Genomic DNA, 16,633 nt, shown 5'->3' with positions numbered 1-16,633 from the left:
ACTTTAAAAAAAACAGAGGTTTGTACCTATGTTGTTTACTTATTATTTCTTGCCTATATCTTGTAATATAAGAAACTACTTTGGCAGTAACAATACACAATGTACTAACCATTGTTACTCTCCTAAAATCTTGTTTTGAGATTTTGTACCATTGTTTTTATTTTTTTTTCTTTAAAATAAAAATAACTAGAATCCCCCCCAAAAAAACATGGATGAGCCTAAAAGACTTTATATTAAGTAAAATAATATAGGTATAACCATAAAATGTCATTCATGTGGAATCTGAAAGATTTGACCCCATAGAAATAAAAAGTAGAATCACAGTTAGCAGAAGCTGGGTTCCTAGTGCCATTGGCAGCAGGAGTGGAGAGCAGACCCCAAGAGCCCTGAATAGCCCCACCACTACTGCAGGGCTGGTTACCATTACTCCCTGGAGGAGCCACAGCTGTCGCAACTAACCCCAATAACCATCCCCGCAACCATGAAAAGTGAGACTGAGGCACAGCAGCCACCACTGCCCGCCCCCGTAACTCCCAGTCTCAATATTTGAAAATCACCAAATCGGGCACTACAGACAACAGTGCAGGGAGTAGCGGCCCAGTCTCACATGGATGGCGCCAGTGGGCAGGACAGAAAGGTCATTGCAAGGAAGGTTTTAGGAACCATAAAATGGTTCAGTGTAAGAAACGGATGTGGTTCATCAATAAAAATGACACCAAGGAAGATGTATTTGTACACCAGACTGCCATAAAGAATAACACCAGGAAGGACCTTCATACTGTAGAAGACCAAGAAACTGGAGTTTGATGTGGTTAAAAGAGAACAAATGTTACAGGCCCTGGTGGAGTTCCAGTTTAAGGCAGTAAACCTGCAGCAGACTGTAACCATTACAGATGCTATCCACGTCATAGGGGTCCTCCATGCAATTACCAGCAGAATTAGCCGAATAGTGAGAGTGGGGAAAAGAGTGAGGGATTGCAGAGCACTCCCGAAGGCCAGACCCAACAACACCAGCCATACAGCAAGTTAATGTTCCCACCTTACTACATGCAGAGACCCCATGGGCATCGACCACCATATTCCAACCCTCCTGTGCAAGGAGAAGTGATGGAGGGTGCTGACAACCAGGTGCAGGAGAACAAGGTAGACAATGAGATAGAACATGTATCAAGGTTACAGACCGCAATTCCACAGGGCCCTTACTAAGGATGGCAATGAAGAGGATAAGGAAAATCCAGGAGGTGAGACCCAAGGTCAGCAGCCACCTCAACATCAGTACCATCAAAATTTCAATTACCGACACAGACGCGCAGAAAACCCTGAACCACAACATGGCAAAGAGACAAAAGCAGCAGATCTACCACCTAAAAATTCATCTGCTTAGTTAATGTCTCTACCATCATCCTGTTTAGTCATCCAGCAAGAAAGAAACAAATAGGAAATTCCAACAATAAGAAATGAATGAAAGATTGGAACTGAAGATCTTAAGTGCTTGCTTTTTACTGGTTGACCAGATAACAAGAACTATCTGCATTATCTATGCATCATGGGATTTTTGTTACTTTTGCCTAAAGACATCCCTTTTTGTTAATGACAGATGTAGGGTTTTTTTAAAAACCTGGTTTTTCTCAATACACCTTTAAATGTTTTTAAATTGTTTCTTATCTGTGAACTTCATTTTTAATTTGTTAATTTTTATTTTTTAATTTTTAATAAAAGTTTACAACGTGATTTTTTTCAAAAACGTCAACAAACTGCAAGTACCTGTTAATAAGGTCTTACATAATTGTTAAAAAAATAAGTAAAAAGCTGGGTTCCTGGGGGCCATTGGGTAAATGTCAGTGGTAGTCAAAAGATATAAAATTGGATATTATTGGAATATGTTTCAGATACTATGTTGTTTAGCAAGGTTAATAAAAAATATATGTGTTCTTGAGAAACGCTAGGAGAATGGATATTAGTTGTTTTCGCCACCAAAATGATAACTGTGTGAGGTGGTATTTATATTTAACATCCCACAATATATGTACTTCAAGCCATCATATTACACAGGATGACACTTACAATTTTATGTGTTCAATTAAAATTATTTATAAAAAGGGCTTTAAAATTTTATAACTTTTAGTATATCTTTGAAATTATTCTTGTCTACAGTAAATTTTAAATTGAATTATTTTGAAGCAGGCTTCTCCCAATATGCCATGAGCTTGTATTGACTATTGATTTTCACAAAGCAAAATTCATGGTTTACTTGGTTTCTTAAGATATCAGTTGATATAGCTCCCTTGATACATTTGCCTGTTTTTGCTTTTGCCCATGGCATTTGTCTTTTGTCTTTCTTTATAATTAATGGGTTTAACTTACTTATATCCTCCATATTAGCTAGTAAATATTTATTATCTTTTCTCTATCTCCATTTTAGCATGTGGAATAGAATAAATACAATTATTGTGTGGGAAATATCATGCTTCCATGTTACTCAGCATGCTTTTGTAGATATCTTGTTATTTAGTAGAAATAACTGTTGTTTAGTGCCCGTTTTCTGACATGTATTTATGGCACATAGCTTAAATTTTTTGTTATTGCTCTAAAAGTTTGTTGATTATCATAACCTGTAATTATATTGCTTCCCTTTTAAGTATCTTGTAAGATTCCTTTTAGGTCATTTAACATGGTTGGAAAACTTAATAGATTACTGAGATATTTTCCTATGCCCTTTATCAGCAACAACCAAAGCCTTTTCTCCATAACATCCCAAAATCCTCTCATATGCTCTATAATAAGTTGCATACCCTGGATCTAAGTCACATTTTATCACCATTAGATATAAAGTTTTGTGCAAATTAACTCCCTGAGTCTGAATTTTTTAATTTGAGAATAGTGGTGGTACCTTGGTTTTTAGTTACTTTAAGATTTAGCAAATGCAGAGTAACATGGTGCACTGTTATAGTGGGTGTTTACTAAAATCACAATCATCTCATTCCTAAACACAGTGTTCTTTACTACTCATGTGGCCTTCCTATCTCCTTTTTTGCTTAGTTTTCACATTTACATCAATGAATTACATTAGCATTGAGCTACACCTTCAGTCATTTTCACTCCTCTTAAATTTCCTTATTTTTTGTAATAGCAACTGATTCCTCAATGGCTCGCCAAGTGAATGAAATGTTGAAAATATTTGAAAAACAGGCAAATGAGTTGGAGAGGTGAGTTTGTAAAATAACTATTCTAATTACTAAATTCAACACATATTTACAGTGGAAATATTCCAGGCACAAACAAAATAAGGTCTCTGTTAAAAAATTGGGTTTTTACATTGATTTTTATCATTGTATATGTAATTAAACTTAAAATTATGGAAATACAGAATGTAAATTGAAATGTGAATTTTTTGCTATGGAATAGCAGTACATAGTTTCTAAAGAAATAGAAATAGAAATGCTGTGTGAGACAAAAAAATTCCTTTTCGGGGTATACACCAAAAAACTGAAAACAAGACCTCAAAGACATATTTATATGCCCATGTTTACTGCAGCATTATTTGCAACAGCTGAAAGATGGAAGCAGGGCTGGCCAGATAGCTCAGCAGACTAACATGCCTACTTAGGTAGGTGCAAGGCCCCCAGGTTTGATCCCTGGCATGCTGTGCAGGCCCTGCCCCAGGGTGTGCTGAGATAGCAACTGAGACTGGGCGTGGCAGCACATGCTTATATCCCAGCTCTTGGAAGGCTGAAAACAGGAGGATCACTAGGTCCAATCTGTGTAGTGAGACCCTGTAGGCCCTATACTAAATACATATAAATAAATACATAAATAAATGATGGAAGCAACCTAGATGTCCAAAAAGATACTGATGAACAAAATGTCGCATGTTCTGTAGTCACAGTGGATTATTATTCAGCCTTAAAGGAAATATTGACACATTCTACAAAATGGTAAAACTTGAAAACATTACAAGTAAAACAAAATAGCCACAAAGAGACAAATCAATGTATGATTTATCTTACATTACATACCTGAAGTAGTCAAATTTATAGAGACATAAAATAGAATAGCAATAGCCAGAGTATTCAGGGAGGGGGAAATTTGGAATTACTGTTTAATGAATACAGAGCTTCAGGTTTATATAATGAAGAGTATTCAGTTGTAAATTCACATGCTTTTTAAAAGTAAATGTTGTAAGGGCTGGCCAAATAACTCAGCAGATTAAAGTGCCTGCAAGCAGGCACAGGGGCCAAGGGTTCAATCCCCAGGCCTGCTATGCTGGCCCCAACCTCAGTGCACACTGAGTCTGCTATCGAGACTGGGCATGGTGGTGCACACTTGTAATCCCAGCACTTGGGAGTCTGTAAACAGGAGAAGCATTATGAGTCTGATCTAGTAGTGAGATCCTGAACACCCTGTAGACCCTTTCCTAAAATACAAAATAATAATAATAAATAAAACGAAAGTAAATGTTGAATCTTTTCTTTTATTATATAATGGACAAAATTATGTCTATTTATGGTATATAATATGATGTATCATATATATATACACATTGTGGAATAGCCAAAACAAGTTATACAACATATTCAGCAACATCACATTTTAATTTTTTTTTGGTGGTGAGAACTTTAAAAAACTACTTACTTAGCAATTTTAAGGTTTACACTACATCTTTTTTGACTGTAGTTAGCACATTGTACAAGAGATCTCTACAACTTCTGGCCACTTCTAAATCACACTTTATACCTTTTGGCCAACAATCCTTCTTCTCATCTTCCCATATTAGCCATTATTCTACTTTCTGTTTCCACCAGTTTGACAGTGAGACATTAACTCAAAATAAAAGAACATTCCATAAGTAAAATCATGAAGTAATTGAGCTTTAATTGACTTTTCGTATCTGGTATATTTCACTTACAAGAATGTCCAACTATGTGGTGGTGATGACAAGATTTCCTTCTTAAGGATGAAAAATATTTCATTGTTTTCTTTACATTTTTCATCCCTCCATCTGTTAATCGGCACTTAAAAAACTTATAGGCTTATCCCTAAAAGCAATGAAAACCTATATCCACACAAAAACTTGGACATGAATATTTATGTTAACATTATCATTATTTAGGGGCTGGAGAGCACTGGAGTTTTGGAGTAGTAGTCACAATATACTCTAAATGTTATTATTTGAAACTCTTTATAAATATATTTAGGTGTGTGGTGTGAATGAAACATTAACATAAAGTTATAATAAATTTTTGATCTGTTTTTCAGAGCTAAGAATGATCAAAATTTGTTAGAGGCTGTAAGTATAGCACTCTCAATTTAAAACTGTACTTTTTTGAATTTTTAATAGACTCTAGAAATTTCCAGCATACATAATCCCAAATTGAAAGCTATTGTTACTTAGTCTACACAAGAGATTTCAGAATATGTGAGCTAGGAAGCTTTGTTTATTCTTTTTATTTCCCTGGACCTTATCCTTACTCAGGAATTAGTACTTCTCAAATACTAGTCTATCATACCCTGCAGTTCTCTGAATAGCTACATTCATTACAGATTCTAGTTTCTTGACCTCTATCAGCCCCAGTAATAGTTTTATTATAATGATTATTTTCATGAGTTAATAGAGGTTTACTTTAATAATTAAGTATACAAATAACCTGTGTATGTTATGATTGCTCTTCATTATTACTAAACTTATACATTTCCTTTTAGAAATGCAAACAGATGGAAAGTGATTTAGAAGTGTTGTTAGAGGAGAAAACAGCCATGGAAAATGAATTACAAAGGTTGAAGGATACAGAGGTTGGTAAAATTTTATTGTATGAAATGGCATGTAATATTTAACAAAGTACATTATTTTAGGATAGGAATTAAAGTAATATTTAAGTGTTTTATGTAGTCAATATCACTAATTTATAGCTGATACTTTAAAAAATAAAATTTATCTTCCAGTTTACTGTTTTAGCTATCAAAATAAAATATCTGAAAGACATTTCTAAGCCAGATAGTTACCTTTAATAAATTATCATTAAATTAGATTTTTCAAATATCTTTTAAATATTTTTATAGTGCAGTATTATCTGATTGTAAGGAATGTACATGTCCCAGTTCACTACACTAAGTAGAATGAATAGAAATGCCAAGATTAAAGGAAAACTTCTTTCCTTTTGTGTTTTCTCTTCCTGACATTTTCATCTTACAAATTTATGGACAAGAAGGCCAAACAGAAGTGAATTTATATTAGCCAGTGTAAAACAAGATATATGCATGAAGGAAAATACTCTTGAACCCAATAATTATAATTGCTTGATATTTCTTCCTTAATAAAAAAGGAAGAAGAAATAGTATCATATGTACAGTTTAATCAGTTAGAAACACAGTAATTCTAAATGTATCCCAAATACAAGAGGAAGACTGTCACATATGTACAATTTAGGAATAGTTTCCCTTATGTATCATTCATATTGAGAATAGAAATCAGCACATAAAAAATCTAAAAAGCAAATTGTCATAGCATAAAAGCATAAATAAAAGGATAAATTATCATATTGAAGGTTCAAGTAGTCTGGTTAAGTGTGAGAATTTTGTAACATTTTAATCCTACACTATTAGAGGCACTCTGAAGACACTTGGAGCCTATTACATGACTTAAAGTTGTAACAGTTACTGTTTTATTTTTCTCTGTATTAGTTCTTTGGGGGTTTTCCCCTCTAATTTTGGGAGGGAAGAGTGATTTTTTTCTTACGTTTATTCATTACTTGGTCCAGGTGACATCTTAGTGTTCTTGTTCAATCCAGAGAAAATTTGGTGTTCATTTCATGGGCTGTACTGTACTACCAACTCCAGTCTCAGGCCCAGCACATCATTCCTGTCTCATTCTTTACTTAACCTTTCGATATTCTAAAATACACTACAGCTTAGTGACCGTGTTTCTAATTCTTTTCATATGTGAATCGTGTTCAGTGAAGGTGTCTCCTGTCATTGGAAATGACCTGTAGCATTTCTCCTATCTCTGGAAATGTGAAGGACAAGTACAGAAGGACAGTTAACAATGTTGTATCCATACATGTTAGTGACCGAGAAATCTGAGAGGCAACCTGTTTTCAGGGAAAATTCAAAATGGGACTTGGTGCATGGTGTGGTGGGGACAGACTAACAGCTACAGCATGTGTTACATTTGCAACTTCTAGTAACACAGTTACCATTTTCTGCCAAAGTTGGGTTATCTTAATAGTTTTATTCTTATAAACAACCAAGTCTAATTATCAAGAGTAAAATTTGATGCCTTTTCTTGCCTGCCAACTGTTACTCAGTTTTTCTGTGAATTAGGTAAGGGTTTCGGGTTTTTTTGTTTTTTTTTTTTTTTTTTTTTTTTGTGTGTGTGTGTGTGTGTGTGTGTGTGTGTGTGTGTGTGTAGGAAAAGAAACTGACACCAGTTGTCTAAAACAAGAAATTTTTTGGACAGGTGTTAGAGTAGATGTAAGGGTTAAATGAAGTGTTGAATATGCGTGAAAAGAGGTAGAATCAGGCAGCAAAAATAGCAGAAGTCATGGACAGTGACTGCTTTAGTTTTTTCTGAAATTTTTACCATTTACAGCTATTTCCCCTTATCCCATTAGTTATTAGATCTAGAATAACTCATCTTTACCTGTCTCCCTTCTGTAAAAATGAGTTCTTAAGAGATGGGACCTTGCTATCCTGACTTTTGAGCGTTATCATCAGGACAAATTGAGATGAGCAAAACCCTCCTAAAATGTGATACTGTTTCTTATCCAGAGGAAAACAGAGATGCCTCACATAGACATCTGGTGTCCACAGTACTTTATGATGTCACTTAATTTCATCCCCACTCACTTATTCCAGGTATCAGTAAATACCTACTTGAAAGGGCCAGATAAATATTGTATGCTGCACAGGCCTTTCATTCTCTTTGACAACTATTTCTGTAGCATGAAAATAGCTGTAGACAATATGTAAATGATAGAACATGGCTGTGTTGCAATAATTTTTTTTTTTTACAAAAGCAGGCAGCAGGGCGTTTTTGGCCCACAGTTTTATCAGTTCCTGAGTTATGTCATTTTACTTCTCATATTATCTAACTTTCTACAGTATCTTCTAAAATAGGACCTCTGGGATGTATGTTTTATATGCTGTTCCTGGAAAATGTTATGACATTAAGAATTGTTTTTGTATCTTCTGTTCTGTTCACTGGCCTTGTCTTTTAGTCAGATTACAGATTTAGAGTAAGTGCTGATGATGATATTTTTCAGGATAAGTCAAATTACCTTGTTCTTTACAAGAATTTATTTATGGTCATTTCTTTACACTTTCTTGTAAATATTAAAGTTAGCCTGTCACATTTATAATTGCTATGAATCTATACATTAAATTAGAGAGATTTGACATCCAAGATACTAAAATACATCTTTTCTTTCAGTGAATTTTATTCTTTATTTTTATTTTTTGGTGGAACCAGGGATTGAACTCAGATCCTTGTGTTGCCAGTCAAGCGCTTATCCTACTGAGCCATCTCCCCAGCCCCATTGTCAGTGAATTTTAAATGACTTCAGTTTTTAAATGCTTATTTAACCTCTGGTATTTCAACAGCTGACAATAAAATTAATTTTTTTCATAAAACTCTTACTTGTTTTTGTCTATTTGAGATGTCACAGTGTGTGGCCATAGTGGCATAGGGGGTGAATGTTTACTCAGAGACAAGACTTAGTTCAGTCACAAGAGGCCCAGAGGGACTATCTCAACCAAGACTACTTAGCATTAGGAAGACATCCAGGAGAAGCCTGGAAGCTGTAAGCTATCCAGCTTTTATTTAGAATGTCAATGTGTGACAAAGGTTCTACACTCTGAGGTACAGGATCTCAGGATAAATCCTGAGGGGATTTCACCGACCTTATCAGACCCAAAAGCTACAACTCTTGTTGCATAGGTCCTGCTTTACTTTGGTCTTAACCATCCAGCAGAAAAGCATAAAAACGAAATATAAGAAGTAAAGCCATGCTGTTATGTTGAGCTCTAGTGGACTCAGGTCAACAATTTCTGACATTGCCAGTGAAGTGGAAGACCCAATACTATTATGGGCTACTGGACTTTTTTAGAATATTTTTCTGAGTTTACACACCTATAATATTCAAATAACGGAACTTAACAAAAAAAGGGTATACAGATGAATGTCCATTTTGTATCTGTGTATTCAAAGTAGTTAGGATAGATACATAGTTACATTCTCTTAATGAATAGAGTGATTTGTTCTAATGGTGTTTGTAAATAGGATATCATGTCCGCATCTTGTACAGCAATTAACCATTAGGAAGAAATGTATGCAATGTGTTAATTATTGAAACTGTCCTACCAGTTTGGTTTGAAACTGTCTCATTGCTATTTGTTTCTCAATAAAATTATGGAAAAAAAGAAAAAAGAATGTCAGTATGAGTGAAAAAAACAGAAGAGAAACAGTTTGGGCCAGGAGCTCTCTCAAGGCTGAGCAGTTTTCTTGGGTAAAGGAGAGGACAATAGCCAGACACAACATGCTTCACTGATCTAAACTTCTTGTGTAACATTCATTTATCACAGATCCTGTGTGCTTTTGCCCAGCAGTTTAAACATTCAAATCCTGACAGAGTCTGTATGATTTTGCCCTAAATTTTAACCTTCACTTTTTACCTGCACATAAGTGCTTTATACTTTATGCTATTTTGATTACTATCTTTTCAAATATTTTTTCTAACTTGTTATATAGAAATATGATATTTGTATGTTGATCTTTGTATTGAATTAGCTATACTATCGTAATGAGTAGATCATTTCCTATTCATATTATTATAGGCAACTAAGTTAAATAGAAATTAATATATAGTCAGAGGGAGACTAGGCTCTCAAGGAAATCAGCAGAAACATAAAGAAGTCACATTTGCAATTACAGGCACATCTCTGAAAAAGACTGAGCCTCAAGATAAAGATTCAATGGCCAGACCTACATGCCTCCCTAGGGGATAAGCAATAATTTGGAATTACTGTATGCAATAATTAGTACAACCTGGTCCAGGAAGACCAAATAGTCATCAGTTGCTCAGGTGGGGACAGAGCACCTGGACCAGTCCCTACCTGAAAATACTTTTGTCCTTTCCATGTACCCCTGCTATTTGGCCTGCTTCTTTGTTGTACCAATGTAAGCTAAGAAGCTGTAATTGTAATCTATTGGTTGATTATAGTGTGATTCACATTGCATCTGCAATGTGGATGTATAATTTACTGTACAAATTACCCATAACAAAGGGTCTTGGTGACAGCCTTCTTCTAGAACACATCCTCTCTCTTAGGAACTATCTCTCAATAAATTCTTCCTACCCTTAACCTCCTTTTTCCTTTGGAATTTATTCTTCCATTTCAGTGAACATAAATTTGACACACCTGACGTCTCTCAGATTGGGAGTTATGTTATATCGATTTAATCAAACATGAAAAATGATAGCCCAAATTTTCTCACTTTTTAACTTATAGTACCTGTTTCTTTTATCCTGCTATTTGCCCTGGAAAGGATCATCAAAATAATATTGAATAAGGGTGAAAAGAGTGGACATTTTTATTTTTTTCCTGATTTTAAAGTTTTAAAGGAAAGTTTTTCTTATTTCCTACAGATAGTTTTTCTGTATATCTGTATTGTGCACGGGGATGTGACACTGTTATGAAATTGAGAGTTTTCTTACTAATCTGCTGTTTTTAAAAGTATTTTTTAGATTCTTCTAGGTCAACTACAAAGCCACATTCAAAATTTTAATTGAATATTGTAATATCTTTCTGCTTCCAGGTTCCAAAATCTGTATTATTTTCCTATTGGATGTTTGATTTTTATATTGGTTGCTTTAGGGTATAGTCTTTGTCTAGAATTTGTTGTATTCAGTCTTCAAGTAATATTAAATCACTTCATGCCTAAGAAACAATAGAACTTTTTCTTCTTTTTTTAGGTTATTGTTTTTCTTTCCTTTTACTATTATGATATAAATCCCTAAGCACACTTTAATTAGGATTGCTGCAAATCATTAGTGTTTAGATAATAAACACAATCTTTACAATTATGCTTGTAGTTGCTGTTGGTAGATGCCGTCCTTGGCATGTTTAGCCTTTGGCTTCCTTGTTTGGCCATATGAGAAGGGGCCTCTTGTAGGCCTGGCCTTAGCAAGAGAAGAAAAAGGTAACTCAGTTTGCACACAGCTTATTCTGGGTGTATTGCTCACTGCGGGAAAACCTTTCCACTTCAAACCCAGTAAAATATTCCTTTGTCTTAAGCATAGTGTCAATGGCCTCCAAGACATAAATGCCTTTGGTATTTCAAACTCTTCAGAGGAAGATACTGGACTTTTTTGTGTGTCAGGAGAGGGGTACGAGAGCCAATTGTTCTGTCTCAGCTAAGGGAGTTGCAGGGAGAAGCTAGTCAAGGGCACTGACACATTATTGAAGATAACCTGTCTCTGGGGGGAAGCTGTATTCCCTGTAATACTTGGTTTCCATGTTTTAATGACTCCCAAGGATGGATGCCAAGTGTAATTTCTCTAGACTGATGATTTTCCAATTTAATTATAAACTCAACTAAAACTAAATTATACCATAAGCGTATCTATTTTCCTGCAGTTAGTGTAACTTATTTATTAATGGAAGATACCAAAATGGCCCAGGTGAATATTATAACGCCATAACACATGGTTTGTGCCTAGCCTTTTTGTTCATTACCAGTAAAATCACACACCCAAGCATCTACCCTCGTGATAATGCCCTCTCAGTGAACAGAAGGAGCAGGTAGGAAGCACACTTTTCAGTAGCTCACAAAGCTTTGCTCAACTACACCCTCTGGGACACAGCAGTGACCAAAATTGATATGCAGACGTTCACCTAAATTATACTGTAATTATGGTTGATACACTTCATGTTAGCCACAGTGGTCATGTGCTTCATCCAAATAAACTACATAATGTGTGGAGGAATTTTAAAAATAAATTTTAACTAAATTGTAAGCAACTATAGATAATGTAAATTCAAATAGGAAAGTAACTTTAAATATCTGAATGCACTATAACTAAGACCTCAACTGGTAGTAGATATTCCACTACCTTTATTTATTTTTTAATATTTTTTATTTTTCAAAGAGAGTATATAATAGTGTTAAAACAGAAAAATTACAAGTGATACAGAGTTTCATTTAACAAAGTAATATGAATTTCACAGTATTTGTTGTAATGCATAGTGTTTTCTTCAAACTAGTTATTCATATTACCAGATATATGTATGCAAGATTTGAAGAAAGAAAGACAGAAATATATAAGAAATTAAGAAGAGAAAAAGTAAAAATTATTGAAAATGGGAAACAAGACAAATTATTAACTGCTTCTTTCCATAGACCAGCAGAAATCTGCCCTACTGTTGTCTAAACCATCCTGTTTATATACATAGACAAATCTCTTTCCCCAACTCCCTCTTCTGTCTTCCTTTTAAATAAATTCATTCCCTTTTCCCAGTGTTATGGTTTGTCTCTAGGTGTCCCCCTAAAGCCTCATGCAGTCAGGGGGCAGACTTCTAGAGTTTGTGATTAACTCATTATCCACTGAGATTATGGGTGATCCAAGGCTGGGATTATGAGTCTGAGTACTGCTGGGATTATGGGTGTGAATGCTATACCCAGCCTGAGGCAGATAGCCTGTGTGTAACATAAGAGAGACAGAGAGACAGACTTCCTCTCTGTTGGCATTGTTGCTGCTACTCCTCCATTTTGCTCTTTTGAACTTTGTTACCACTATGAAAGATTGCTCTCTGCCATGTACCACTCTGCCTTGGAGCCAGTTGAATATGGACTGAAAGCTCCAGTAACTGTGGGCTAAATAAACTTTTCCTTCCTTAATTTTGGGTGTCATGTATTTGTCTCAACAATGAGAGAAGAATAACTGAGACACCCAGTATCTATTGTACCCTTCAGATTCCATTTTTCTCTTTCAGGTTCTCATACTACGGAGGCAATATGTTGTTTTCACATGCGAGTCTGATTTATTTCATTTAAGAGTATGTTCTCTAGTTGCATCCATTTACTGACAAAAGACTGAAATATATCCAGTGTTATAGTTGAATAATATTCCATTGTGTAAAAATATCACGTCTTCTTTAACCTTTCCTCAGTTGATGGGCATCTTGGTTGTTTCCAGGATTTAGCTATGACAAATTGGGCTGCTACAAACTTGGGTACACATGTATCACTGTGCTATGATGTTTTCACTTCTGGAAAAATACCCAGGAAGGGAATAGCTGGCTTGAATGGAACCTCCAATTCTAGCTTTTTAGGAATGTCCACACTGATTTCCATAGTAATTGTACCAGTCTGCACTAGTACCAACAGTGGAGAAGGGTTTCTTTTTGCCCATAGCCCCTCCAGTATTTATTGACTGACTTCGTGATGTTAGCCATTCATCCTGGTGTGAGATGGAATCTCCATGTTGTTTTAATTTGCATTTCTCAAATGACCAATGATGTTGAACATTTTTTCATATATTTTTACTTGCCATTTGTATTACTTCATCTGAAAAGTGTATACTCATCTCAGATGCCCATTTTTGGATTGGATCTTTTAATTTGGGGAGTCTGACTTTTAAAATTTTTCTATGTTCTAGATAGAAGGCCTTTGTCAAAAGGATAGTCAGCTATAATTTTTTCCCAGTTTGTGGGTATTCTTTTTACTCTGTTGGAGATTTGCTTTGAAATGCAGAAACTTTTCAGAAAGATGAAATCCCAGTTGTTGATTCTTTGAGGTATTTCCCATGTAGTTTGGTTTTTGTTCATGAACTCTGTAGCTAGCCCTATTTCTTGTTTTTGAAAGCTATGGTCACTTCTGTCTCTTTCTAGAATATGTCAGTACTCTTTGTAGGATTGGTTTGGTGCGTGAATTTCTTCAGTTGTTCTTTGTCATGGAAGGATCTTATTTCACCATTGACTTTGATAGATAGTTTTGCAGGGTACATCAATTTGGGTTGGAGGTTATTTTCTTTCATGACCTGAAATACTTAACTGCAAGTTCTTCTTGATTTGATGGTTTGTGTGGAGAAATCTGCTACGATTCTTATGGGCTTTCCTATGTAGGTGACCTCTTCCTTCTATCAGCTTTTAATATTTATTCTTTTGCTAAATTTCTTAGATCTTGTTCTTTCTCAGGTATTCTATGTAGAGATAGATATTCTATTATGTTTCTAGGTGTAGACTTACTATGAATATTGTTATTTGGAGTTGTATATGCCTCATTTAACTGTGTGTCATGTTGTTTTCTCATGTTTGGAAAATTTTCTGCTAATACTTCAGCAAATAGCCTTTTTATATCATTTGTGCTGTCTCCTGCTGCTTCATTGACTCCTATTATTTCCATATTACTTTTCATTGTCATCTTGTAACTGCTGAATTGTTATCTCCTGTTTCCTTGTTAGTTTTAAGAGTTCTTTCCTTTCATGTTCATTAGCAGCTGTCTTTGTGGTCTGAAAGTTGATCTTCAGTTTCTTTTTTTCATTTTTAATTATTTTTTTATCTTATCCTAACCCTAACCCTAACCCTAACCCTAACCCTAACCCTAACCCTAACCCTAACCCTAACCCTATGATCTTCAGTTTCATTGAAATGGTTTTGCCAGCTTTCAGTGGAGTTCTAAGTTTCCTGGATAGCTGTTTGATTCTGTTTCCTCCATTCTAATTCTTTCCTGTATTGTTCATTCATTGTTTCCATCATTTTTCTATTGTCTTTTTTTTTTATAGTACAGGGTTGCAGGGTCTCACTGCATAGATGGGACTTGAAGTGATCCTCCTATTTACAGCCTCCCAACTGCTGGGATTATAGGCATTCGCCACCACACCCAGCCTCAATCGCCATTTCAGCACACCCTGGGGGTGGGGCCCGCACGGCCTCTGTTTTTTTCCTGTGTCTTCTTTAGCTATGCTGAGCATTTCTTTCACAATTATTGTCATATCATTTTTTTTTTCAGAACCGGGGTTTGAACTCAGGCCCCTGCACTTGCCAGGCAAGCACTTATTCTACTGAGCTGTCTCCCCAGACCAGAGACATTTTTTATCTTATTTCTTCTGTAGCATGATGGACTTGTTTCTTTACTGCAGTTGCTATCATTTCAGAAATCTCAGGTCTGTGATTTTCAAGTTCTTATATGTCTTTATCTCCTGGATTTGTTCTGTATGGGCTGGAGGATAGTGATTGCCTTTTCCTCCTGTGTTTTGGCATTTTTGAAGCTCCCAGTAGTCACCTGACTTAGCAGAGGTAGGAAAGTGGTGAGGCATGTGTCAATAAGATTGCGGCTGCAGTGTGGAGCAGTGTAGGACTCTCCAAGGTTCTCACTACTAGTCGGGGTGACTGACTCATACTCAACAAATCTTCAGGGAACATGGTGAGAGTTGATTGGATTCAGCAAGATCCCATGGGCCACCCAGAATAGTTCTTAAAAAGTTGGAGCTGTGCCAGCACAAGCTCCACTTTTGTGCACTGGGAACTGAGTGTCAGAGCTTACCAGAGTCCCACAAGCTGCCTGCAGTCCTCCAAATTTCTTAAATGACATGCCCCCACTACCTTTAAATATAATCATTTTACAATCTAATTATTTGCCAGAGTACTTCTAGCAACAGCTTAAAACTCAAAGGGTTTGGCAGCGTTTTATGTCTTTCTAAAGAAGACTTTTCTATAATCAGTAAACTCAAATACACATTAACACCTCTTGTCTACTCAACCTGTGTACTGTCTTCTTCAACAAACCCTAAGAAGTACTAACATAAAACATTAGAAATGTAGCTTGTGAGATAGAAAAAATAGGCTTACATATTCTAGTTCAAGAACAATACCTATGGAGCTGGGAAGATAGCTTGGCAGTCTAAGTGCCTGCCTGGCAAGTGCAAGGTCCTGAGTTCAATTTCCCATATTTTATCCTGTGCTGGCCCTGGAACTCTGAGTGTTCTGAGCTGGCCTGGAAACCTGGCCTAGTGGCACATGCCTGTAATCCCAGTGCTGGGGAGGCTGAGACAGGAGGCTTGTTACAAGTCTGAGCTGCATAACGAGATATGCAAATAAATAATAATAAAATAAAATTATCTCTGAAAATTAATGAGATTTTAAGATCAATGGAGGAGTTAGTATTATATTAAGAATAGAGAGCTTAATTGAAGAAAGCCGTGATGCCTGGTATCCTCAGATACTTTCAAACTAAAATATATAATATACTCAAACATAATATAAAAGGAGATAAGTTACAACAAGGTAAACACTGGAGAATGTGCTTAGAAAACTCACCAAACTGTAGCTTGATTTAAAGCACCAAACTTGTACCTGAAAGATTACATATAACCTGGTTACTTTGAGGCAAGGATTAACTTAATATCACACTCATACATCAAAACATTTACTTATCAGCAAAATTATAGGAGATAGAAGTTCTTAAGGTACAAACAGTACCTATAAGGAAAAGATGAAAGACAGACTTAAAAGTATAAATAAGCAGAGATTGATTTTCCTTTTGTATGACAGATTAACCAAAATTTACACAGAGAACTTTTATTTAAAACTTTCATGTGACTCTCCTTAGGCACACTCTACATCATCGATCACTTTCCTC

At 35.5% G+C, this 16,633-nt stretch overlaps 1 protein-coding gene across 1 annotated transcript in view; it reads left to right on the top strand.

The window, feature by feature from the left end:
* The window catches only part of Ccdc7 (coiled-coil domain containing 7), a 95,383-nt gene that overhangs the window by 37,879 nt on the left and 40,871 nt on the right, over positions 1-16,633 (top strand). The window contains exons 10-12 of the mRNA XM_023701944.1: positions 3,128-3,206; positions 5,257-5,287; positions 5,701-5,790. Of these exons, the coding sequence (XP_023557712.1) occupies positions 3,128-3,206; positions 5,257-5,287; positions 5,701-5,790 (200 nt within the window). The remainder of the gene's footprint in view (positions 1-3,127; positions 3,207-5,256; positions 5,288-5,700; positions 5,791-16,633) is intronic.

The sequence above is a fragment of the Octodon degus genome, unplaced genomic scaffold (genome assembly GCF_000260255.1).
Source record: "Octodon degus isolate 3935 unplaced genomic scaffold, OctDeg1.0 scaffold00144, whole genome shotgun sequence".
NCBI lineage: Eukaryota > Metazoa > Chordata > Mammalia > Rodentia > Octodontidae > Octodon > Octodon degus.
This window is presented reverse-complemented; position numbering and strand designations above follow the sequence as displayed.